Source organism: Amblyraja radiata, chromosome 1 (genome assembly GCF_010909765.2).
Source record: "Amblyraja radiata isolate CabotCenter1 chromosome 1, sAmbRad1.1.pri, whole genome shotgun sequence".
Taxonomy (NCBI): domain Eukaryota; kingdom Metazoa; phylum Chordata; class Chondrichthyes; order Rajiformes; family Rajidae; genus Amblyraja; species Amblyraja radiata.
Window position 1 is genome coordinate 46645026 of NC_045956.1, and position 26738 is coordinate 46671763.

Genomic DNA, 26738 nt, shown 5'->3' on the forward strand with positions numbered 1-26738 from the left:
CATAGGTTAAATGTGCACTGTAAATTAACGTATGTAAGTGGTAAATCAAAGGGTAAATGGTGGAGCATGTGGTGGTTGCAGGGCTACTGAAAAAATGGAAAGGGGGATAGGACTGAAAAGATTGTTTTGCTGGAACAAATAATTTCCTCCTCTGTTTTAATAAGTAAGTTAGACTCACTTAGTGAACCAAGGTGAATCAAGGAACAGTTGTATCGATTCATGAAGGTATTGAAAGAATGGTCATCATCACTTGGATCTTGTGCAGGCAAAGTGATAGCATGAAAAGTATCATTGCTGTATGTATACGTGTATGAAAACAAATATAGAGGTTGGGAGGTCTCGTTGCAGTTATATAAGACATTGGTGAGGCCACATCTGGAGTATTGGGCACCAAATTATAGGAAAGATGTTGTCAAGCTGGAAAGAATGCAGAGACGATTAACAAGGATGTTGCCAGGACTTGAGGGCCTGTGCTACTGGGAGAGGTTGAGCAGGCTAGGATTCTATTCCTTGGAATGCATGAAGATGAGGGGTGATCTTGTGGAGGTGTATGAAATCATGAGCGGAATAGATCGGGTAAACACACAGAGTCTCTTGCCCACAGTCGGGAAATCGAGAACCAGAGACTATAGGTTTAAGGTGAGGGGGAAAGATTTAATAGGGACCCGAGGGATAACCTTTTCACACGAAGGGTGGTGGGTGTCTGGAATGAACTGCCGGAGTAGGTAGTTCATAGTTGAGGCAGGTACTATCCCAATGTTTAAGAAACATTTAGACAAGTACATGGATGGGACAGATTTGGAGAGATATGGGCCAATGCAAACAGATAGATCTAATGTAGATGGGCCATGATGGTCAATGTGGGCAAGTTGAGGTGAGGGGACTGTTTCCACGCTGTATGGTATTTACCGCAGATGTTTGGTGCTGAGTTCTATGATCAATAATTATAATGCACTTCTTTAAAGCTTACAGAGAAAGAGAGGGCTGAAGAGATTCTAAAGGGTAAAGTGTGGCGTTTGCAGAACCAGTTGAGGATGAAGGAGGATGAGATGAACAAGCAGTCCGACTACTTTGAGCACTACAAACAAAGGCATCAGCACCTGATGGTGAAGCTGAGAGAACGTGAACAGTCCTTGCAGAACCAGCACTTCAAACTGGAGATGGAAAAAATTGATCTAAATGCTCTCAGTATTGTCCTGAAATCTGAGCTACAACAAGTTACAGCAAAGTTTACAAAACTGGAGAAAGCACACTCCGGGAGGAGTAAGGATCTTTCAGAGCACGATCCAGATCTCAACAACATGGAAAGTTGCCTGTTGGGTGGAGCGGACCAAATTAAAGAGCAGATTCTCATCCTCCAGGTTGACCTGAGGAACCTTTTGGAAAAAGAAGAGGCAAATAACCAGGAAAAGGACCAGCTCCTAGAAAGGCTTCAACGTGCCGAAGACAATGAGAGCTTCCTCACACACAAACTGGAAGATTTCCGCTCGCGGATCCATGAACTGAAGTTATCGGAGAGCAGCCTGCAGGAGCAGATGGAGGATTTGGAGGAAGAGAATGCGAAGCTCAGAAAAGAACTGAATGATTTACAGGAACAAGAAAACAACCTGAATGTGCTGGAAGGTGAAGATAAACTGGAGAATATTGTGCAGGACAAGAGTGGAATGAATACAACCTCATCAGTAAGTACCGATGCTGCAAAATGGGAAATACCTCCAAGTGAGATTTGTTTGTTGTTGTTTGTAATGTTTCAAATTAACTTTTGTTACTTTAAAGGGAAGCCTTGACTCCAAAAAGTTAAATTCACAATTTTGTATGTTTCTCTCTATCTCTCATCTTTGTGAAATGATTATTACCTGCTGTAGTAATCCTGGTGTTTGATAGCATCCCAGAACTTGTTCATTCGCCAACTTGGTTCAAACTGTTTGCTTAGATGTTCGCATACAACATAGAACCTAGAACAGTACAGCACAAGAGCAGGTCCTTCGGCCCACAATGTCTGTGCTGAACATAATGCCAAGGCCAGCACCTATCTACCTGCACATAACCCATATTACTATCCATGCTTTTCAGAAATGCTGCCTGACCCGCTGAGCTTCTATTGCACTTTGTCCTTTTGCATATTAACCAGCATCTGCAGTTCTTTGTTTCTACATTCCCTCTATTCCCTGCATATCTCTATGCCTATCCAAAAGTCTTTTAAATGCCACTTGCGTATATGCTTCATCCCCAGCAGTGCATTCCAGGCACTCACCTCCCTCTGTAAAAACCTTGCCCCACACATCCCCTTTAAATGTTGTTTAAGAAGGAACTGCAGGTGCTGGAAAATCAAAGGTACACAAAAATGCTGGAGGGTGCAGCAGCATCTATGGAGCGAAGGAAATAGGCAACGTTGCCTATTTCCTTCGCTCCATAGATCTGAAGAAGGGTTTCGGCCCGAAACGTTGCCTATTTCCTTCGCTCCATAGATGCTGCTGCACCCGCTGAGTTTCTCCAGCATTTTTGTGTACCCTTTAAATGTTGCCTCTCTTACCTTAAAGCTATGCCCTCTAGTATCTCCAGTACCCAGTCTAGACTAGTTTTGTTTTGTTCAAATGGCATTAAGTAAATACAATTTTGAAATAACCGGGGTAAACTCTTATTTTTAATTTTTAATTTAGTTCTCAATCACATGGAAATGTTTATTTGATTGTAAAACGTAACCTGGATTAGTTAGATCCCACTGTATGAAAAATAAGACTATCTGCTTAGTCTAATTAGATGCTCCCAAAGTAGAGTGTATATGGTTCCTTTTTTTCAGGCTTACTTTTAATCCTACTCTTTCATATTCCCACAATTCAATGAATTGCCCCCTCTAATTCCCCCAAACACACTCCTCCCCGTGGCAGAGTACACCGCACGTCGACACATGAGGGCCATTTACAAATTTACAGTGGCCAATTAACCCATCATACAACATAGAACCTACAACAGTACAGCACAAGATCAGGTCCTTCGGCCCACAATGTCTGTGCTGAACATAATCCCATCAACCTGCATGTGTTTGGGGTGTGGGAGGAAACCTGATTACAGGAAGATGGTGCAAACACCACACAGACAGCACCTGAGCTCAGGATTGAATCTAGATCATTAGCTGTGAATTGTAATTGTAATTAATTTATTAGCTAAGTGGGTAAAAACATACAAGGAATTTGATTTGCCTTGCAGTCATACCAGCAAAGCAACGACTCACACAACCACATAAAAATTAACATAAACATCCACCACAGCGCACTGTGATGGAAGGCAATAACGTATTATCTTCTTCCATCCATCCCATGCACCATCCTGACTATCTGCACTGTTATGTCGTCCCTGAGTAGATTTGAGCTTCTTGGCAACAGGAGCTGGAAACCGAGATGTCTTAATTGCGACATGGTTTATTTTTACCACCAGCGTTGTTGGAATGTGACAGAAATTGTCAGAAGGAGGGGATAGCAAAATAATTTACTGGAAGAAGGATAGACAAATTTTGTAACTGATTAAGGTCAAAATATGAGGCTGGAACTTGAAGGGAATTTTTAACAAGAGGAAATGTAACAGCATACATTGACAAATGAATGACACGCCATTCAAAGCTTCATGAAGCTACCACTGATGCTGTGTTACCATGATGATCCCCCTGTAGTAATTTTCCTGCACCTACGCTGCAACGGATCAATGAGGTAGGATGGGTGGCACAAAAAACAAGTCTTGGAGCAGTGGTGAATTATAAGATGGGAGAGGTTAAAGACTGACCCGTTGACTTATGCAAATCCATGGTCCATGACTGGAAAAGGAGCATTCAAGACAGAACCAAGTGCCTTGACCACATATGGTTGGAACATGCAGAAATCCTGTGCGATCAGTAAAGGAGTACAGAACACCCCTAGCAATTTCCCACCCACCTGTCAAACACTGTCTGCCCTACCTATGGCAAGTCCTGCCTATCCCACAGAGAACTCTTCAGCCACCACAGAGCTCACAGATCTGGAGCTGGAAGCAAGTCACTCTCAATCAGTCAGGTGACCCGAAATGTCATCTGTCCATTTTCCTCCACAGATGCTGCCTGACCTGCTGCCTCCAGCACTTGTTTTTTGCTCAAGATTCCAGCATCTGCAGTCTCTTGGTTTTCCGTTTTGAGAGACTGTCTTTGTAAGGAAGCTTAATTGCGAGGTTTACAATACACATGCAAATCTCTGCCTCTATCTCAATCATTCTGCCTGTCTGAAAAAGGCTGAGTGCTCATATTGCCATTTTATTTTTAAATTCTAGCAGAACTCTGAAATCCAGCTCAGTTCAGATGTAATACCAGAGGAGGCCTTTATACTGGAGGTGAGAACAACTAGCCTGTCTTTTTTTACTTGAGAAATTCTTCTGACATTGTAATTTTCAGTCACTTGAAAATAAGGTTGAGGATGAGGTAAGGGAATCTACAGTTTTGCCGTAAGCCTACTGTTTCTACTGTTTCTAATACGGAGCTCAACGTTGCAAGTTTAGCTACATAAGGTTAATAAAGCAAATGGAATTATTTATTCAGCCCTTTAACAAATTTTTTGATTGGATGAGCCAGACATGAAGTCCAGACTAAAATGAACATGCTGGTTAAATGTGAAGAGCAACACCTTAACTGCAATGGATCTATGTAACAACAGAACAGCTCTATTTAAAGTAGTTCTTTCTGCTATCCTGATGCCAATGTCACATGGGAAACCTTTAGGCTGTCTGGATTCTACGCCTATCCTGACTGATAAGTATAAACATGAATATCTATCCCTTTGCTGAAACCAATGCTCATTGTCACAGCCATTTGTTTGCTCTTGATCTGCACAAGTAATCTGCTACATGTTCTCGAGCAAAAACTTTCCTCTGCATTCCCAAGCAAAAATAGGTTCCAATGATTAACAATTCTTTCTCTCCATGACAGGTTAATTTGTAGATTTCTGCATCTCTAGCTCCAGTGGTTGGTATTGGGTACTGTAGTTCAAACACATTATATTGTGGGTATAACAGTCTTCAAAATCTCCAGTTATGTTTTCATGGGATTAAACAATCCGGGCAATTTGCACAATTAAGGTGGTTAAACACCCCAAGGACCTTCACAGGATCACTGTCAGATAATTTGTGTCATTCAGACACAAAAGGAGATATTCGAGTAAGTGATCAAAATGCTTGTTGGTTTTAAGGAATGTCTCAACTACCCTAAAAGAGGAAAGAGAGGTGGTGAGATTTAACGAGAATAGGATTTTGGTTATTGCAGGCTTGACTGCTAATGGTGTGGAGTTTTAAACAGAGTATGTGCGAGAGGCCAGAGTTTATGGAATATGGTGTCTTGGAAAATTCTAGGGCTGGAGAAAATTAGAGGAAGAAGGAAGGAGAGGACATGGGTGGATTTGAAATTGAGGATATTGATTTTAAAACTACATGAATGAATGTTGGAATGTGCAACTTTTAATGTGGTCCGTGAGGTGATCTTACTGTGATGCTATCCAGTTCGACAATATTAGGAAGAGATGGGAAGGATTGTGTCTTGGATCAACTTCAAATCTGATGTGTACTGGGAGCTGTAATTACATATAGAATACAAGGCAGGAAGAAGTCTAAACTGCCACAGTGAAGAATGGCTTTAATATCTCCTATTCACCAATATGAAAGAAATAAAATATATTTATGTCTGGCTTGTCAATCTTGTTTATCAAGGGCACATGTAATGAAAGTACTGCTATGTTGGAAATGTGGCATCTTATCCTACAACTGATAATCTGATATTAATAATCTGTTTAAATGCTGTTTACTGAGGGATTAGTATTGGCACAGCACAGTTTTTAAGGCATCAGAGAAACCAGACAGCTTAATGACCTCAAGCTGATCATCCTGCATGATGTTAACTGTGAGATAAGTAATAATTGGGCCACCGAGGAAAACCCTTTGCTTGTCATAAAGACTTTCTGCCGTCCTTCGATAACGTGAGGGTTAAGGTGTAGTCGTTCATATTTAACCAGCATCCTTGCTTTCTTGAAATTCGGAATCATCCTCTTTATCAACTGGAGACCTAGAGTGTCTTTTTTTTAGAGATTGAATGTAAAATCTTTACACTCATGTGCAATGGAACTGGTATCTATAATGTTTCCACACAGAACTCTGATATATAATCGTGATTTTTGACCACAGTGGGATGGGTAAGATTTCCTATAAAAGCAACATCCACTCTGTCTGTCACTGCCCTGCCAGGAACCTGGTGTGGTCGTCAGCCCTTCCCATTATTATTTTATATGCTGGGAACGTGATGAATTGCTGCAATCTCCTGGCATTCCCACAGTAATGATTTGCCCATGCACCGTGTCTTGGGTAAGAAGCAAGGCAATTTAATTTTGAGATGTGGGACTCAATGGTGTATCCAAGCCAGTATGGTAAGTGCTAGCCATTTCCAGATATAGTTATACAGTCATAGAATGATACAGTGTGGAAACAGGCCCTTCAGCCCAACATGCCCACACCGGCCAACAATGTCCCAGCTACACTAGTCCCACCTGCCCGCGTTTGGTCCATGTCCCTCCAAACCTGTCCGATCCATGTACCAATCTAGCTGTTTCCTAAATGTTGGGATAGTCCCTGTCACAACTACCTCTTCTGGCAGCTTGTTCCATGCACCCTTTCTGTGAAAAAGTTACCCCTCAGATTCCTATTAAATCTTTCCCCCTTCACCTTGAACCTATGTCCTCAGATATTCCAATGACTGCTCCGTATACAAACAGACCATTCGATCATGTTGGAAATTCCGCAGGGAATCATGGATTGATACAGCATGGAAGAATGTCCTTTGCCACATTGAGTGTGAGCCAACCACCAACCACCCATTCCCATGAATCCTGCATTAATCCCGATCTTATTCTCCCCACATTCACATCAACTGTCCCAGTCTCACACAGTCACATGCACACTAGGGGCAATTTACACTGGGCAATTAAACTTCCAACCTGCACGTCTTAGCGCTGTAGTAGGAAACCAGAGCACCCAGAGGAAACCCAAACAGTCACAGGGAGAGCTTGCAAACCCCACACAGACAGCACCCGAAGTCTGGATTGGATTGGGTCGTTGTTGCCATGAGGCTTCAGCTCTAACAGTGGTGACATTATTGCTGAAACCAATCCTGCAGAAACCCCTTCTTTTTAATTTTACCGTTCATCACTCCCCAGCCCAGAAAATACTCCTGAGCAATAGGCTCAATGGTGATTGCTGGCCATTGAACATGCAGCAGATCAAAGAGAGTGTGAGCAGTATCCCTCACATCCCGACATGATGTGATATGAGAGACATTTGTGCCTGTGTGGTCTGGCAACTTGTGCACAGGTGCTGCCAGTTCCTTGCAGTGGCCTTTTCACTGTCCCTTTCGTGGTGTAACCATTAACCCATGTACTTGCACAGACAACAAGAAACCTGACTTGGCTTTGACTTGTGATAGACACAAAGTGCTGGAGTAACTCAGCGGGTCAAACAGCTTCTCTAGAGAAAAGGTATGGGTGACGTTTCAGGTCGGGACCCTTCTTCAGACTCTCTCAGTCTCTCTCAGACTCTGGCTGAAGAAGAACCCCGACCCGAAACGTCACCCATCCTTTTTCTCCAATCTGAAGACGGGTCCCAACAGGAAACGTCACCCATCTGTTTTCTCCAGAGATGCTGCCTGACTCCCTATGTTGCTCCAGCACTTTGTGTCTATCTTTGGTATAGACCAGCATCTGCAGTTCTTTGTTTCTACATCTTGCCTTTGGCTTGTCTAGAATCTTCCAAGATACTGTATTCCTCAAACTCTGACACATGCTCTGTTTGAAACTCTCCAATATGAACAGTCAACGCTTCAACAACAAAATCCCTTCCTCAGTAAATCACTCTACCTCTCTTTCCTCCTTTAAGATATTCCTTAAAACCTACTGTACTTATGCAAATGAAAATAAACTCGACTTGAATGACTATAGCAAGTAAGGGATATAGCAGACTCGTTGTCTGTGCTCTTCCAATCTTGTCATCAGTTAAGCACAGAATTCATCAGGCTGTGCAGGAAAGAACTGCAGATGCTGGTTTAAATCGAAGGTAGACACAAAATACTGGAGTAACTCAGCGCGACAGGCAGCATCTCTGGAGAGAAGGAATGGGTGACGTTTTGGGTCGAGACCCTTCTTCAGACTGATGTCAGGGGAGTGGGCGGGACAGAGAAAGAATGTAGTCGGAGACAGTAAGACTGGTGGGAGAATTAGGGAGGGGATGGAGAGAGGGGGAAAGCAAGGGCTATTTGAAGTTAAAGAAGTCAATGTTCATACTGCTGGAGTGTATGTTACCCAAGCGAAATATGAGGTGCTGCTCCTCCAATTTGTCCTGGGCCTCACTCTGACAATGGAGGAGGCCCAGGTCAGATTGGGAATGGGAGGGGGAGTTAAAGTGCTGAGCAGCCAGAAGATCAGGCAGGTTAAGGCGGTCTGAGCGGAGGTGTTCAGCAAAACGATCGCCGAGCCTGTGCTTGGTCTCGCCGATGTACAGGAGTGGACATCTGGAACAGCGGATACAGTAGATGAGGTTGGAGGAGGTGCAAGTGAACATCTGCCTCATCTGAGAAGACTGTCGGGATTGTTGGATGGAGTCGAGGAGAGAGGTAAAGGGATAGGTGTTGCATCTCCTGCAGTTGCAGGGGAATGTACCTGGGGAGGAGGTAGTTTGGGTGGGAAGGGACGAGTTGACCAGGGAGTTGCGGAGGAAATGGTCTCTGCGGAAAGCAGAAAGGGGTGGAGATGGGAAGATGTAGCCAGTAGTGGGATCCCATTGGATCATTAGGCTGTTGTTAAACCTGAGAAATGAGTGGTATTGAGTGGTTGTTGCAAATGTCAATAACAAGCTTCCATGTCCTGCTGATTTAAGTCAGTGACAGCTGCTTTATATACATGTATAAAATGAGCTTTGTAAGTAAAGCATTTTCTCGCAGGGAGCTGTGTGAGAAAGCACAGCCCTCTCTGTTTTATTAGCAATTATTGAAATAATTATTTTTTTTCCACTTCAGGCATCTTCAAAGTATAAACACCTGAGCAGTCTTTGCAACACAGTGTTTCAACATATGGTAAACATTCAACCACTTGCTTAGCATGAGTTTAATAACATGCAGCTTAAAATCTTCAGGGAGAAAGAGTCTAAACTTCCTCGGATATGCAGTGGCATATGCAGGTTCATACCCCTTGAACTTTTCCACATTTTGTCACGTTACAACCACAAACGTAAATGTATTTTATTGGGATTTTATGTGATAGACCAACACAAAGTGGCGCATAATTGTGAAGTGGAAGGAAAATGATACATGGTTTTCAAATTTTTTTACAAATAAAAAACTGAAAAGCGTGGCGTACAAAAGTATTCAGCCCCCTTTACTCTGATACCCCTCAATACAATCCAGTACAACCAATTGCCTTCAGAAGTCACCTAATTAGTAAATAGAGTCCACTTGTGTGTAATCTAATCTCAGTATAAATACAGCTGTTCTGTGAAGGCCTCAGAGGTCTACAGGGCCACAGTCAAGAACACCCAGCACAAGTTACTGTCAAACCATGCTGGGAAAAGGAGAGAAGGGAAACAAAAAGTTTTGGATGGACAGTGACCCAGAGAGCAGTACAAATCGGCATAGCACAATTAAATGTGGTTCCAACAGTTCCATTACCTTCAATTCCACCTTGGATACTTCCAGATGCAACAGTAGACTTTACAACATTAGAACAGGAAAACAAGGATAAACAACATAGGTATAATTCAGTCATCATACAGGAATACATTGACAGATACTACAGTTTTGTCCAAATTTATACAGATGCATCAAAAGATTCAGTAGATAAAGTAGGAGTAGCATTTATTGTACCAGAATTTCACATCAAAGTAGGGGAGAGGATCAATAATGAGGTCTCAGTATACACAGGTGAAATGATTGCAATATTGTTAGCGGTACAGTGGGTCGAGGATACTAGTCCTTTAAGGACAGTTATTTGCTCAGATTCAGGTTTAGCAATAAAGAGTTTACAGCACAGCCATTCAGACAGTAGACCAGACATTTTGATTGAAATACAACAAACACTATTCAGAATTCAAATGATGGGGCTTACAGTCATATTTTTATGGGTACCAGCACACATTGGCATTAGAGGAAACAAAATGTCAGATAAGGTAGCAAAAGAGGTAGCAAAAAGAAGTAAAATTGATTTAAGTATTAACATAGGTAAAACTGAAATCAAAGACATTATTAAGCAAAGACTGAAGGAAAGATGGCAAAAGCAATGGGATGAAGAGCGGAAAGGACGGTGGTTCTACAGAGTCCAGAGGAAAGTGGGAGAAATGAGATGTGCAGGAAAAAACAGAAAAGAGGAGACAGTAATCTCAAGAATTAGATTTGGACACACTGGTCTGAACAGTACACTTTTTATAATAGGCAAGCATAATACAGGTAGATGTGAATACTGTGGGCAAGAAGAGACAATAGAGCATGTCATTGTACATTGTGAGAGGTATGAGGAGGAGAGAGAACGGATGAGTGAGCAGTTCAGAAAAGAAAGAATACAATTTGATTTGGTAGATATTTTGCAAGGAAGTTCATATAAGTGCTATCAAATCCTGTTGCATTTTCTTAGGGTAACCAATTTGTTCGGAAGGATATAGGTTATTAGTATATGTAATGGTGTTGTTTGATCCACACTCCATGCCAGTTGGTGGCGGTAATGCACCAAAAAAGTTGTTTGCCAACCGCCAAAAAACACCACATAGAAGAAGAAGAAGAAGGCCTCAGAGGTTTGTTAGAGAACATTAGTGAACAAACATGACGCCAAAGGAACACACCAGACAGGTCAGGGATAAAGTTGTGAAGAAGTTTAAAGCAGGGTTAGGTTATAAAAAAATATCCCAAGCTTTGAACATCTCACGGAGCACTGTTCAATCCATCATCTGAAAATGGAAAGAGTATGGTACAACTGCAAACCTACCAAGACATGGCCGTCCACCTAAACTGACAGGCCGGGCAAGGAGAGCATTGATCAGAGAAGCAGCCAAGAGGCCCATGGTAACTCTGGAGGAGCTGCAGAGATCCACAGCTCAGGTGGGAGAATCTGTCCACAGGACAACTATTAGTCGTGCACTCCACAAATCGGGCCTTTATGGAAGAGTGGCAAGAAGAAAGCCATTGTTGAAAAAAAGCCATAAGAAGTCCCGTTTGCAGTTTGCCACAAGCCATGTGGAGGAAGGTGCTCTGGTCAGATGAGACCAAAATTGAAGTTTTTGGCCTAAATGCAAAACGCTATGTGTGGCGGAAAACTAACACTGCACATCACCCTGAACACACCATCCCCACTGTGAAACATGGTGGTGGCAGCATCATGCTGTGGGGATGCTTTTCTTCAGCAGGGACAGGGAAGCTGGTCAGAGTTGATGGGAAGATGGATGGAGCCAAATACAGGGCAATCTTGGAAGAAAACCTGTTAGAGTCTGCAAAAGACTTGAGACTGGGGCGGAGGTTCACCTTCCAGCAGGACAACGACCCTAAACATACAGCCAGAGCTGCAATGGAATGGTTTAGATCAAAGCATATTCATGTGTTAGAATGGCCCAGTCAAAGTCCAGACCTAAATCCAATTGAGAATCTCTGGCAAGACTTGAAAATTGCTGTTCACAGATGCTCTCCATCCAATCTGACTGACCTTGAGCTATTTTGCAAAGAAGAATGGACAAAAATTTCAGTCTCTAGATGTGCAAAGCTGGTAGAGACATACCCCAAAAGACTTGCAGCTGTAATTGCAGCGAAAGGTGGTTCTACAAAGTATTGACTCAGGGGGGCTGAATACTTTTGCACGCCACACTTTTCAGTTTTTTATTTGTAAAAGAATTTGAAAACCATGTATCATTTTCCTTCCACTTCACAATTATGCACCACTTTGTGTTGGTCTATCACATAAAATCCCAATAAAATACATTTACGTTTGTGGTTGTAACGTGACAAAATGTGGAAAAGTTCAAGGGGTATGAATACTTTTGCAAGCCACTGTATCAGCTATCACACCTGAGCAGTCTTTGCAACGCAGTGTTTCAACATATGGTAAACATTCAAACACTTGCTTAGCATGAGTTTAATAACATGCAGCTTAAAATCTTCGGGGAGAAAGAGTCTAAACGTCCTCGGATATATCAGCTATCACACATGGAGCAGTGCTAGATACGTGGGAAGATTGTATCCAATGAGTTTTCACGGTTTCTACTAAAAGCAACTCAGTGTCACACTATTAATAAAGATAGCAATTTAATTCACCTTGTACCTTTCTCATGTAATTTAAATGAGTACAATCAGAGACTGTTTTTGCGTTCAGCACAGACATTGTGGGCCAAAGGGCCTGTACCTGTTCTGTACTGTTCTAAGTTCTAAAATTGTGCGGCATGCCGAAAAACAGTTATATTAAATGAGTTGTGCTGAGTTATCAATATTTACCACTAATATAATGCCTTGCAAATGTCTCCTTCAGAATATCTAACTGAAACTTTGAATAGATCAGACCAAAAATAAACATTGGGCAACTGGGTGGCACAGCCATCGAGTTGCTGCCTTACAGCGCCAGAGACCCAGGTTAGATCCTGACTACGGGTGCTGTGTATGGAGTTTGTACGTTCTCCCTGGGTGCTCTGGTTTCCTTTAACGCTTCAAAGACGTACAGGTTTTTAGGTTAATTGGCTTTGGTAAAGTTTGTAAATTTTCCCTACTGTGCAGGATAATGCCAGCGTACATGGACCATTCATCGGTGTGGCCTCGGTACTGAACCGAAGGTCCTGTTTCTGTGCTGTAACTCTAAACTAAATTAAAACATCAAAATTACTCCAGGCAAAGACACAAAATGTTGGAGTAACTCAGCAGGTCAGGCAGCATCTGGCGTGAACATGCATCGGTGACTTTTCCAGTTGGGCCCCTTCTTCTGACTAATTGCAGACGGTGGGGGAAAGAAAGCTAGAAGATTAAAATTATATTACTCCATTTTTGCGAAGCAAATCATTATGAGTGAAGCATTCAATTGTCAGTTAATTAGATGTTCTGTTTCTTTCCACCCTTAGGAAGATGAGAGCTCACCCGGCAGATACAGAGACCTAAAAAACTCTTTGACCCACTTACGATCTCAGCTCCAGGTAAAACAACACTGGATCCAGTCAATGCACTTTCTAGTTTTAAGAAAGCATTTGTCATGTTTAAACAATTCAGACACGTGATGTATTATCGATTTGTGTTTTAAATGCTGTCAGTGACAACAATGTATTGTTGTGGGTCTGCTGGTAATTTGCAGAGAGGTATGACTAATATCAAATCACACTGCACGAAGGAGCTATGTCTGAGATGCTGGCTGTGGCCACTGCCTTTGTTGCATCCACACCCTCAGTCAGTCCTTGATAACAATTAAAAATGAATCAAATTGGCCTAAACTGACATTGGTCAAAGTGCTAATCTTAGGAGGAAGCCAAGGCAGATAATTTCCACGGCACTTGAGGCTAAAGATAATTGTGAATGCTTAATTTAGTTTAGTGATACAGCATTGAAATGGGCCCTTTGGCCCACTGAGTCCATGCCGACAATGTACCCGTTCACAGTAGTTCTATATTTTCCCACTTTTTCATCCACCCCCCACAGACTGGGGGCAGTGTACAGAGCCCAATTAACCTATGATTCCACAAGTGTTTGGAATGTGGAAGGAAACCAGAGCACCTGGAAGAAACCCACGTGGTCACAGGGAGAACTCGCAGAATCCACACAGACAACATTTAAAGCCAGGATCGAACCCAGGTCTGTGGTACTGTGAGGCAACAGCTTATACAAACTGCCCCACTGGGGTCTGTGGTACTGTGAGGCAACAGCTTATACAAGCTGTTTCACTGTGCTGTCTTTTTGAGGATGGTATCTTCTATTAGTCACACTGATTCTTAGCACACTTGGACTTTAATCTCCTACCCTCAATAGGCTCGCATCTCATTTCCAGGTACTGCTCCCACAATGCATTGCTGATAGCCTTATCCATGAGCACCCATCCACCTCTGTGAATGGTGATGCTTCCAACCATTATTTATGATCCTGTCCCCCATTTAGGGCATCCCATTGCTTCAACCAAGGAACATTCACCTTGAGAAAATACTGATCGGTCGGCTGAGAATGGGTAAGAGATGATAAGGTCACCAGTAAGAGGTTTCCTTGCTCATATTTGTCTCAATAGTACAGAGACTTATTCTTTGACCAGTGTGCCAAAGGGTACATTATTCAAGGACTAAGTCTCCGTACCATATTCTCTGCTGGAACTATGCTGTGATGAGACAGGCTGCTCCAATAAATAAGTGAGTTTGGCTGGAATATATGATTCGGTGTGAATGGCTAAGTCTGACTGTTGCTTGGCTACTTTGATGGCAAATCATATATCAGTGACATGCTTTTTATATGATTAACAGGTCTAGTTGTGTCTTCTTTGAGTCCTATCCTGAGATCAAAACTCAGGGTGGGGCAGTGGTTGGCAGAGGGTCTTGTGGTTAATCCAGTGTAATTATTACTCGTGGAGCTTCCTTCACCTGAGCAGCTTGCCAAGCTATTCAAAGACAGTTAAGAGTCAACCACGTTGTCATGGTCACAGTTACATTTAGGCCAGATTAGGTTATTGTGAATGAGACATTACACACGTGTGACTTTGAAATAGTCTTTAATACATACTCAGACTTAAACAACACATAAGTAGTGACTGACTCCAGTCTGCTACTGAACTGTGCAGAGGGAGAAATGGGTGTTATTATAAATGATACCTAAGGTTGGATTAGTGGTGCTAAGGTAGCTATATGATTGGTTGCATGCATAAATCATCTACATCCTTCCCCTTAGAAGATTAAACATGGTATGTATCCATGCCAACAAAGTTAAACAAAGTTAAACGAAATTAAACAAAATCACCGTACCTAACAGGCGGCCTACTGACGCGGCCCGAACGCGTACGGACCAAACCTTCCCCTCCCTTCATCAGAAAGACCCGAGGACGGCGGCGAACCCGAAGGCGAGAAAGCCAATGGGGGGGACAGAAGGCGGCAGGGGGGTCAAGCATGCAGGAGGGGTGAATCTGCAGTCAGATATAGCCGTGCCACGCGGAGGAGAACGGAACATGCGAAGGGTATCGGGCATGCTGGGGCCGGTCACGGGATCAGCAGCGGACGGCGGTAACTGGAGTGGTGGAGCGTAGGGTCCAGCTGGCGGCGGATGGGGCTCCTGTACAGCAAGCAGATGCTGATGGCTCCTGCGGTAAACAGTCCCCTCATAGTCCACAAGGTAAGATCGAGACGCGTCGGCTGTGCCAACAACGGTGGCCAGACGGGAATGTCCACTTGCAGTTTGTATGCGAACGACCTGTCCTGGCAGCAGGGGCACGAGCGGTTTGCATGACCTGTCGTGGGACCGTTTCTGTATATCGTGCTTCACCTGAATGCGCGACTGGATGGAGGCAGGCTCCCGCACATGAGGTAGCAGCATGTGTTGAGCAATCGGAATTGGTGGTCGCGTCGTTCTGGACATTAACCGCTGGGCTGGCGATCCCAGGGTTGCGTCTCTGGCAATGTTCCTGAGGTTAAGTAGATCAAGGTAAAAGTCCGAATTAGCCAGGCGCGCCTGCTCCATCAGCTGTTTAGCGCTCCTGACGGCCCGCTCTGCAAGTCCGTTACTCTGCGGGTACTCAGGGCTGCTCGTGAAATGGAGGAAGTTCCACTTGTTGGCAAAGAGCTTGAACTCGTGGCTGGTAAACTGGTTGCCATTGTCGGTCTGCAGACGGACAGGCGAGCCGAATGTTGAAAAGTGTTTCCTCAGTTTGCGGATGACCATTTTGTATGTGAGGGAGGTCAGGAGGTCTACTTCGAACCAGTTCGAGTACGAGTCGGCTAGGACAAGGTAATGCTTACCGCGCCACTCGAAAATGTCAGCAGCCACCGAGGTCTAGGCCAGGGCTGGCGCAGGTTGTTGCAGTAGGGGCTGCCTTTGCTGGTGAGGTGCAAGACTGTTGCAGGTAGAGCAAGACGAGACACGGTCTCGAATGTACTTGGCCATCCCAGGCCAGTAGAACTGGCACAGTGCGTGGGCGATCGTAGCATCAACACCCGGGTGTCCGCTGTGTGCCACACTGTAGTATTTGTCGTACAGCGAGGAAGGGATAACGACCTTGTGGCCCTTAACAATAACGCCGTCCTGTATGACCAGTTCGTCGCGAACTAGGAAGAACGGCTGTGCCTCTGCTGGTGCTCTGGCGCGCTTGTTCGGCCAACCCCCTTTGATCACTGACGATAGTCGTTGTAGTGCGGGGTCCTTGGCAGTGTGTTCGGCCAGGCACTGTAGTTCCTTGGTGGGGACGAAGTCGACGCCGAGCATTAGAAGGTCTTCCCGTTCATAGGGGTGGCGGTCACAGGACACTCGAGGTGCACGAGAGAGAATGTCAGCAACGTGCATGTCAGTACCTTTTTTATAAACAATGGTGAAGTCAAAATGCTGGAGTTGCATCATCATACGTTGCAGTCTGGCAGGTGCAGCATGGATCGGCTTGTTCAGGATCGTCACCAATGGCTGGTGGTCAGTCTCAACTGTGAAGTTGTTCCCGAGGAGAAAGTCCCTGAATTTAGAGCAGGCGAAAACGACAGCAAGCAGCTCCTTTTCGATTTGTGCGTAGCGTTGTTCCATGTCGGTCATGGTACGGGAGGCATAGGAGACAGGAAGCACGGAACCATCGACAGAGGATTGTAGGCAGGCCGCACCAAGCCCGAATCGCGAGGCATCGCAGGTGACAGTGATAGGGCGTTTCAAGTCTAAAAATGTCAGAGTCGGAGTGCAGATTAGCTTGGACTTTAATAATAATAATAATGGATGGGATTTATATAGCGCCTTTCTAGAATACTCAAGGCGCTTTACATCGCATTATTCATACACTCCTCAGTCACACTCGGTGGTGGTGAGCTACTTCTGTAGCCACAGCTGCCCTGGGGTAGACTGACGGAAGCGTGGCTGCTAATCTGCGCCTACGGCCCCTCCGACCACCACCAATCACTCACACACATTCACACACAGGCAAAGGTGGGTGAAGTGTCTTGCCCAAGGACACAACGACAGTATGCACTCCAAGCGGGATTCGAACCAGCTACCTTCCGGTCGCCAGCCGAACACTTAGCCCATTGTGCCATCTGTCGTCCCAAAGCATCGAAAGCCTGTTGATGCTGCGGGAACCAGGACCAGGCAGTGTCCTTTCTAGTCAGTTGTCGCAGGGGCGAGCTCAACTCGCTGAGGTTAGGAATGAATTTCCCAAGATAGTTCACCATACCCAGGAAACGCTGTAGGCCGACCACGTCGGTGGGGGCCGGCATCTCAGTGATGGCAGCAGTTTTCTGTGGATCGGGCTTGAGTCCGGCAGGAGTGAATACGTGACCAACGTAGGTGACCTCGGAGACCCGGAACCTGCACTTATTGGGGTTGAGCTTGAGGTTGATCTGTCGTGCCCGCTCCAGGACACACCGTAGGTTCTGGTCGTGCTCCATCGCGTCTTTGCCGTAGACCATGATGTCGTCAACAATGATAGCGCACCGTAGGCCAGCGAACAGCTGCTCCATGGTCCTCTGGAACACCTCGCTGGTGGAGTTGATGCCGAAAGGCATTCGCAGGAACTTGAATCTGCCAAATGGTGTTGAAAACGTGGTTAGATTCGATGACCCCTTGTCCAGTGGTATCTGCCAAAACGAGCTCTTTGCATCGAGGACAGAGAAGACGGTGGCCTGTCCAACCTGTGCAGCAACATCCTCAACTGTCCTCATGGGGTAGTGGGGGCGCCTGATGGCAAGGTTCAAGTCTTTAGGGTTAATACAAACACGGATCTCATTCTTGTCCTTTTTTAACGTGGCAACCATGGTAGACACCCACTCGGTGGGCTCGCTGACCGCTTCTAGCACGCCCATGGAGACCATGTCGTTTAACATGGACTCAACCTTGTCCTTCATGGCGTGTGACACTCGGTGCGGTGCACAAATAACAGCCGCTACCTTTGGATCGGTAGATATTTTGTAGGTGACAGGCAGCTTGCCCAGTTTGTCATCAAACAGATCAGGGTATTCCATCGATATCATCAATTTGTGAACCGTTCTGTCAAACGACACCAGTCCCATATCTTGGCACGCCTGGTTGCCCAGCAGAGTCACAGAGTCAGAGTTCAAAACGTAGAAGGTCAAAGCACGCGTTGTCTTTTTTAGCACACAAGTGAAAGTAGCTTTTCCCAGCGGTGTCAGCACCTCGCCCCCGTAAGCATGCAGAGTGGAGCGGTCTGCAATCAGGAGCTCATTATTCCTTATCTTCTTGTAAAGGCTTATTGACATTACGTTCACCTTCGCCCCCGTGTCGAGCTTAGCGTGAAAGTCGAAATTGTTGACAGTTATCAGAACAGTTGGATCGGGTAACCAGCCAGGTGCATGAAGGAGTGAGTACACACTTGCCTCCCCTTGTGAATTAATTGGATCAGCATCGTGGGCAGCGCCGAACAAGGACGGGGAGCCGTATTTGTTATCGACCTGCATTAGCATGTTTAGGTTAGGTCTGGAAGCTGGTGGAACCTTCCCACGAGAACGGCAGGCAGCAGAGAAATGGTTCAATTTTTTACAATAGTTGCAGGCGTTTCCATAGGCAGGACAAGGCGACTGCCTGTAGTGCAGATAATTGCAATTCGGGCATTTCCTGGGGGGCTCGTTACCAGACGCGGGGTTGGCCCGGGACATAAACCTTGTATTGTCCATTTGAGCTTGCGGTCTATTGAACCCAGTTAGATTAATCGATTTGGTGTCTGAATCACGCCGACTGTTCGGTGGGTCAATGACCTCAGCCATTCTGCAGGCATGCGCGGCTTCATCTAAGGTCAGATCTGGTTTGCGAAGGAGCTCCGATCTCAGCTTTTGATCGAGCATCCCTGTCACCAGAATGTCTCTCGTTAATTGGTCAGTCATGGCTTCGAACCTGCACCTCTGGGCCAGGTAGCGTAAATCAGCGATAAAGCCCTCAACAGGTTCGTCTGGCAACTGCTTGCGAGTAAAGAATCGCGCCCTTTCTAAAATATGATTAGAGGGCAGGTCACAAATCTCCCTGAATTTGTGCATCAGGACATTCGGGTCGTCAGCTGTTTCTACGGGGATCAGTACCTGATCGTCCTCATCCAGGACCGCTGGGGAGTACCGGAAAGCCCTCGCTCTTCTCATGGCATCGGGGCCGGCAAGGTTGAGTAGAAGAGAGGCCTTGACTTCATCTGGTTCATTGCGATGCGCGATGTTCATGTAGTGGCGGTAGTCCAATTCGAAAGTAGCCCAGCGCTCAGCGATATCCGAATCGAAGATGAGCTGGGCAGGCTTTCGGCAAGAGGAAGCCATCGTCAAAATGAAAATAAAAACTTAATGAAAGAAAGAAAAACCGGTAAACAGGAGATGCGAGTAGTCTCTATCTGACACCATGTAAATGAGACATTACACACGTGTGACTTTGAAATAGTCTTTAATACATACTCAGACTTAAACAACACATAAGTAGTGACTGACTCCAGTCTGCTACTGAACTGCGCAGAGGGAGAAGTGGGTGTTATTATAAATTATACCTAAGGCGGGATTAGTGGTGCTGAGGTAGCTATATGATTGGTTTCATGCATAAACCATCTACAGTTATGATCACAGATTTCCCCCGTAATGGGATATAAATGAATCTGAGGTTTTATGATAATCTGGCAGATTACTGTAATATTGTTTTGCTCAAAGATCATATCAATTGCGTTACCTTTTCTGTGATATTTTCGCATCACACTCCACCACTATTGGATGTCTGACTGCTCTCCCTCCCTGGTCCAGTGGCCAGTAACAGGAGTCAGAATATTAAATTCCCCTCTGAGGAAGTAAGGAGGAGAACTCTGGAGAGTAGCCCAACTCCATCAGTCTAAAGAAGGGTCCCGGCCCAAATTGTCATATGTACATTTCACTCCACGGATGCTGCCTGACCAGTAGTGTTCTCCAGGACTTTAGCTTTTGCTCACACTTTCAGCGTCTGCAGTCTTTTGTGTATTTAGAATTAATTCTGTCACTGACATTGGCTCTCCTGAGCATGAAACAGTGGTTCAAAAGGAAGCCTGTAATCCACCACCAGTTTCTCAAGGACAACCGGAGAAGGGCAATAATTGCTGGTATTGTCATTGACGTCAATTACTAAGGACTAAAGGAGGAATTTTTCAAAAGACTAAAGTGTGCTCTTTGCAGTAGCAAAAAAATAATGTGGTTAATTATTGTTATGCATACTTAAATACATGAAGTGTTTTGAGCGACTGGTTATGCAGCATATCAAAAATAGTCTACCTGCCGACCTAGACCCACTGCAGTTCGCCTACAGAGCCAACCGATCCACAGAGGACGCAGTCTCAACAACACTGAACCTCGTACTGTCACACCTTGATCGGAAAAATACTTATGCCAGGATCCTCTTCATAGACTTCAGCTCTGCTTTTAACACAATCATTCCGCAGCAGCTGGTGGAGAAGTTGGAGCTATTGGGGGTTAATGCTGGCACATGTAACTGGGTCCTGAACTTTCTATCGCAACGGCAGCAGACAGTCAGGGTGGGCAGTAGGACATCAAAAACCATAGCCGTGAGCAATGGCTCGCCCCAAGGCTGTGTCCTAAGCCCCCTGCTGTTTAGTCTGCTTACACACGACTGTACTGTTAGACTCAACAACAACTTCATCAACAAGTTCGCTGATGACACAACAGTGGTGGGTCTCATCAGTGACAATGATGAGTTGGTGTACAGGATGGAGGTGGAGCTGCTCACAGGATGGTGCAAATCCCACAACCTCATTCTCAACGTGGGTAAAACTAAGGAGATGGTGGTTGAATTCAGGAGGGCGGGAAAACAACACCATACACCTCTGCACATCGATGGAGCTGATGTGGAAAGGGCCAGCAGCGTGAAGTTCCTAGGACTCCACCTGTCAGATGACTTGACGTCCACGACCAACACCACAGCACTGGTCAAGAGAGCCCAGCAGCGACTACACCCTCTCCGAAGACTACGGAAAGCAGGTCTCCCCACTACACACCTACGAACTTTTTATAGGGGGACAATCGAGAGCACATTAACCTACGGCATCACTTCCTGGTTCGGGAGCTGCAAGGCGTACGAACGGCACCAATTAGACAGGATTGTGAAGACCGCCAGCAGGATTATTGGTGCTCCACTCCACTCCCTTTCCTGCTGGACATATAAAGAGATGTATCAGCAGAGCCATCTCCATCATCAAAGTCCTCTACCACCCATCACATCACATATTCTCCATCTGGGAAGAGCTACAGGAGCATTAGCTGCAAAACCAGCAGGATGCTCCTCAGCTTCTTCCCGCAGGCTATAAAACGGACTTTGCCCCCTGCCAAAGTATCGCGCACCAACCACCAACCTGGACACACTGCAGCAGAGCCACTGTCGTGCCGCTGCCGATCGGAATGCCTGTTGATGTTTAGTAGAGAGTAGTGTGTTTAATTTGTTCATGATATATGTATTTTTATTTCTATTTATTTTTTTACTGCACACTGAATGGACACTGGTTGAGCAATGTTTTTTTGTTTCCTCTGGGTATGTGAGTACTCAGGAAAATGACAATAAAGATATACTTGATACTTGAAAAAGTCAATGTCATCATTCACAATTTCTAAATCAAATATTCATAACTTGAGCAATTTCTAAAGTTGTTTCCAACCAGTTTTAACTGAGTGATAGGTTGTTGGATGGCCATTGAAACTGGCAGACTCTTGGAAGAAGTTTGAGTGACTGACTAGGTTTTGTTTGTGTGCAGTCTTTGTTCCTGATTCCTAATTTTCTTGATCATTTGGGTGTTAGCTAAGTGTTATTTATTTGAGTTAATTAGGTGAGCAGAACATTTGATTTAAGATTTAATTGGTGCAGTTTAAACCTCTGAGAAAATGCATTTATCAACTCAAACATTTTGGTTCCCAACAGAACGGAGACATCTTATTTCGAGAAGAGTTAATGCAGCAGAAGTGGACAGCTGTGTTTGATTCAGCTCGGAACAAGAACACTCAAACTCCCTCCATTGGACAATGTGTTCAAGAAGCCATGATTCTTGCAAGTGAGACATTGCATTATGAAACCTCTTGACACCTTTACTCAGTAACTCTTTTGTTGAGAAAGATAACGACTCAATAAGAATTTGTTTTAGATGACATCAGCAAAACCATGTCCAATCTTGTCAGAATTTTGGTACAAGAGCTTTCAGATTTCAAGTTCAAGTACATGTTTCATTTATTGGTACAGTGAGGTTTGAGTTACCATACAGATTTGTTCAGACAGCTGAATTATTTATTCCTTGCTTCACAAATCATACCTCATAAATCAGTTAGAAAGTTTCTTTCTTATGAATGCATTATTTTTTTTTAAAGTTCAGTTTTCCTGTTTGGAATTTGCATAAATATTTTAAAAACTGTAGTAATTTTTCTTTGTCAAAAATTAGACCCGGTAACAATGTACTTTACCAAAGACCCAGATTCTACCATTTGATTTTCGCTCATCTTTTACTATCTAGTGAACATATTGCATTGATGAGTACCTTCAGTTTGCTCAGATCAACGATATGTTAATTCTTATGTATGCCACCTTACCTTCCTTTCATGAAAGAAATCAGTCTGAGCGATAATCAGATAAATGGTGAATGGTCTGAAATGACACGCTGGGCTTTTGCAGTCATTCCCCAAAGGTGTGTATAGAGCAAAAGCTGCTTATTGATCATAATGAAGGGCAGTCGACGAGAATATAATTGTGCAGTGCGCCACAATGCATTTCAATTTAAATCAACGTAAAATAAACCCAAATTGAATTTGAACGATAAGGCAAGCAAAATAAAGCTGAAATGGCAAATGACCAACAAGTTAATATATAACAGTAGCTAAATACTTGGAAGCCTTGGATTTTTCACAAGCTGCTGCTAACTAAAATGGACCACCACCCAGGACAAAGGAACATGTTCGCCATGATCTAGTATACATACTGTGTATTGATAGGTAAAATAATTGATGTATGACAGAAAGAGGAATATATTCCAGATGTAATGTAAATATTGTAATTTAGTTATTACTTCTGTGCATTTGAGATGTTCAATGTTAAATAGCTAAACTCAATGCTTCTCTTCCTGGAAAGCAGAAAGGAGTGTAGTTTGCAGCAACAAATCTTCTAAGGTGTCCATAATTTACCTATTACATCAGTGTTGTAGGCATTGAGTCTGCATTATCTATTTCCTTGGGCCATTCATTTTTCTTAGATCTTTTGCTCACACATACATTCATTAAACTGTGTGATCCAGTGACGTTATCCATTGCGTGATCTGAACACCACAGTTTCACTCATTTCCTCACAGGTTGGGTGTCCATCTTTTAGAAGTTGAATTTTCCAATTCCAAGACGCGTCTTTTGTTTGAAGATGTTCCAAGATGTTTGATTTCTTCAGAGTGAATTTCATAAAGTACCTTACAAACATAGAGGGCACAAAACAGCCACATGTTCCGATTATTGTATTGCAATTTACTCAATGTGGCTAATTTTAGGGAATATATTTGGTGAAATTTGGAAGTGAGATCTGAATCTCTGTTTTATTTTTAATCTGCCCGCTGTAATTTTCGGTTGAGGCTCAAACAGGCAGAATTGATAAGGACAGCTTTTAAACTTTTCACAGATCTCTGTGTTACCTTTTAACCCTGTTACTGCCCTGCAAGTTGTGGGTTTCTGACAGCAGTCTCCTGCACTCTCACTGCTCTCATTCCTGCATAATGTCTACTGGAATATCTTGCTTAACCTTCCTGTCTGAATGTGATGTGAGATCACAGAAAACCAACAACTGGATCTACTCTTCTTTCCTTGAAATCAACAGGGTCTATGGATTTAATTCCAAATGAGCTAAATTCAATTTGACTACAATATACCAACAATATATAACAACATTTCATGGATATTCATTCTAAATTAAGCAATCAAAAGAAAGTGAACATTTTGACACCAAATTTTCAAAGAAAATGGTATAATTAATCTGACAAATAGGCTAATACATCAGTGTATCTTCTATGTGCTTTCCAATAGAGCTGGCTTCTGAATGTGCCTGTGGTTACCCTAAACTATCAGAGGCTATAAAAGAAGGGCGTCTTATACCACTACTTGAAGCAAACTCGTGTACGTTGGCAGATCTAATTCAGATTCTTAGAACAGGGGACGTGGAGAAGGTAAGGGACATCTCTCAAAGCAGAACAACTAAATAAAGAGTATCATTTGTGTTTATGGTAGCATTTATTTATTTTTTAAGTTACTGTATATAAAGCTGGATTTTCTTTTTCACCATGTTGACCTGGTTTTCATTTCAAATCAGTGATTGAAATGGAAAATAGATCAATGTTGTTTATTTCTTGGAGGAAGAGTTGGTGCATACAGCTCAGAAGGATTTTGCTACACAACTAACTGTACACTCTGCAGCTGAGAAGGAAAACTCAGCAATGAACGAACAAAGACAGAAGTAGAAAGCTTGTTTTGCTGTTCTCCTCTAACATATTCCCCTCAATAGACACAAAATGTCTGAAGAAAGGTCTCGACCCGAAACGTCACCCATTCCTTCTCTCCAGAGACGCTGCCTGTCCCGCTGAATTACTCCAGCATTTTGTGTCTATCTTTGATTAAAACCAGCATCTGCAGTTCCTTCCTACATATTCCCCTCAATAGTCTCAGCACTGACAGTAGAATTCTGTATCCGATACTCGGAAATCCTGATGGTTTAGCATTTGGCTCGCACTGTGCTGATTCCCATGCTCCCTTTCACAAATCAGGGCCTTGGTTCATACACTCCCTCTCTTACACCCTGTTCTCTCGTGTTCTTTCACTCACTGGAGTCCTAGTTCTTGCACTCCCTTTAATTCACTGGGGTCCTGGCTCCTGCACTCCATCGAAGCTCATTTGGTTCTGTTTCTCACATTCTTTTCAAAACTCACAGCCCTTGGGTGTGTTAATATATTAATAAGAACAACATCCAGGAGACCAGCAAATCTATCATCAGGGTAAACACAAAATGCTGGAGTAACTCAAAGGGACAGGCAGCATCTCTGTAGAGAAGGAATGGTGACGTTTCGGGTCAAGAACCTTCTTCAGATTGAAGAAAGGTCTCGACCCGAAATGTCACCCATTTCTTCCCCCCAGAGATGCTGCCTGTCCGGCTGATTTACTCGAGCATTTTGTGTCTACCTTCGATATAAACTAGCATTTGCAGAAAAAGGATTAAGGGATGATCAGTGTTTAGTTTATTATTGTCATGTGTACTGAGGTACAGTGAAAAGTATTTTGTTGCATGCTATCCAACCAAAGAAAAGACTATACATGATTACAACCGAGTCATCTACAATGTACAGATAAAGGGTAGAACCTTTAGTGCAAAATAAGGTCCGATTAAAGATAGTTCAAAGGTCTCCAATGAGGTAGATGGGAGGTCAGGATGGGTCAGTTGCCTGAAAACAGCTGGGAAGAAACTGTCTCTGAATGTATGTGTAAACCAATTTTTGTGCCTCTTGCCTGATGGGAGAAGGGAGAAGGGAGACCAGGGTGAGACTGGTCCTTGATTATGCTGATGGCTTTGCGGAGGCAGCGTGAAATGTGGATAGTCAATGGAAGGGAGATGGGTTTGCGTGATGGCCTGGGTTACGTCCACAATTCTCTGCAAATTTCTTTCTAACGAATTCTAAATGAATGATTGATGGTCATTGTGGATTAGGTTAATCAAGAGACTTGATTTCATGATGTATGTCTCCATGACCTTGTATCTCTGAATAATTTGGAAAGAGAATTGTTTCCTCTCCTCCTTCCACTCCAATCCATCCATAACCTCCACCTCTCAGATTTAATCTGTTTCAGATCTTTGGGGAATCTGCCCGATCTCCTCCCACTCCAATACACACCTCTTCCCTGTCCCAAATATAAATATACAATTAACAAACTGCATGAGTTAGTAGCTTACCAACTCAAGTTACATTATGGCATTCATTGAAATAGTTTGGGGATTTTGGCATGTATATGAAATGGGTCATAAGATAATTTAGTTGAGGCCTAATCTATAACATTTAAACGACATTTGGACAGGTACATGGATAGTGAATGTTTAGAGGGATGTGGGCCAAATGCGGGCAGATGGGACTAGTGAAGATGGGGGACCTTGGTCGACAAGCTGGGCTGAAGGGCCTGTTTCCGTGCTGTATGGCTTTATGAATGAATAATGGGTGAATAGTGTAATAATTCCAGGCAACAGTAGCCCATGTGTAAGATCATATTAACTATCCTTCTGGGCGTGGATGGGGGAGGGAAGAGGACACATGAAGAGGCCAATTGTTTTGTACAATTGGCCACAATGTAAATGATCCTCAATCGAACCACTGCAGTCTGGAATGGAATGGAGTACTTTATTGTCACATGTGACTTGTCACAGTCAAGTGAAAATCTTTGCTTGCGTATCCAAGGTATGCAATAGTGGCAACATAAACGGTGCTAACAAAGTTACAAAAATATGGCACAGTAGGCACACATTTCAAATCCATTTTAACTGTACAACTGCAAAGATATCTAAAATCAAGAAGGAA

The 26738-nt window shown here is 43.8% G+C and overlaps 1 protein-coding gene across 6 annotated transcripts in view; it reads left to right on the forward strand.

Annotated features, from left to right (window-relative positions):
- Nucleotides 1-26738, forward strand: part of c1h4orf50 (chromosome 1 C4orf50 homolog) — a 135320-nt gene that overhangs the window by 23402 nt on the left and 85180 nt on the right. For 4 of the 6 annotated variants that reach the window (XR_004412025.1, XM_033021092.1, XM_033021119.1 and 1 more), the window contains exons 4-9: nt 966-1682; nt 4294-4353; nt 9065-9121; nt 13126-13197; nt 22085-22214; nt 24211-24350. Coding sequence is in view for 5 of the 6 variants with exons in the window: in XM_033021092.1 (XP_032876983.1) it covers nt 966-1682; nt 4294-4353; nt 9065-9121; nt 13126-13197; nt 22085-22214; nt 24211-24350 (1176 nt within the window). In the remaining variant the exon portion in view is untranslated. The remainder of the gene's footprint in view (nt 1-965; nt 1683-4293; nt 4354-9064; nt 9122-13125; nt 13198-22084; nt 22215-24210; nt 24351-26738) is intronic. The other 2 variants (XM_033021101.1, XM_033021110.1) reach the window with 2 other exon arrangements.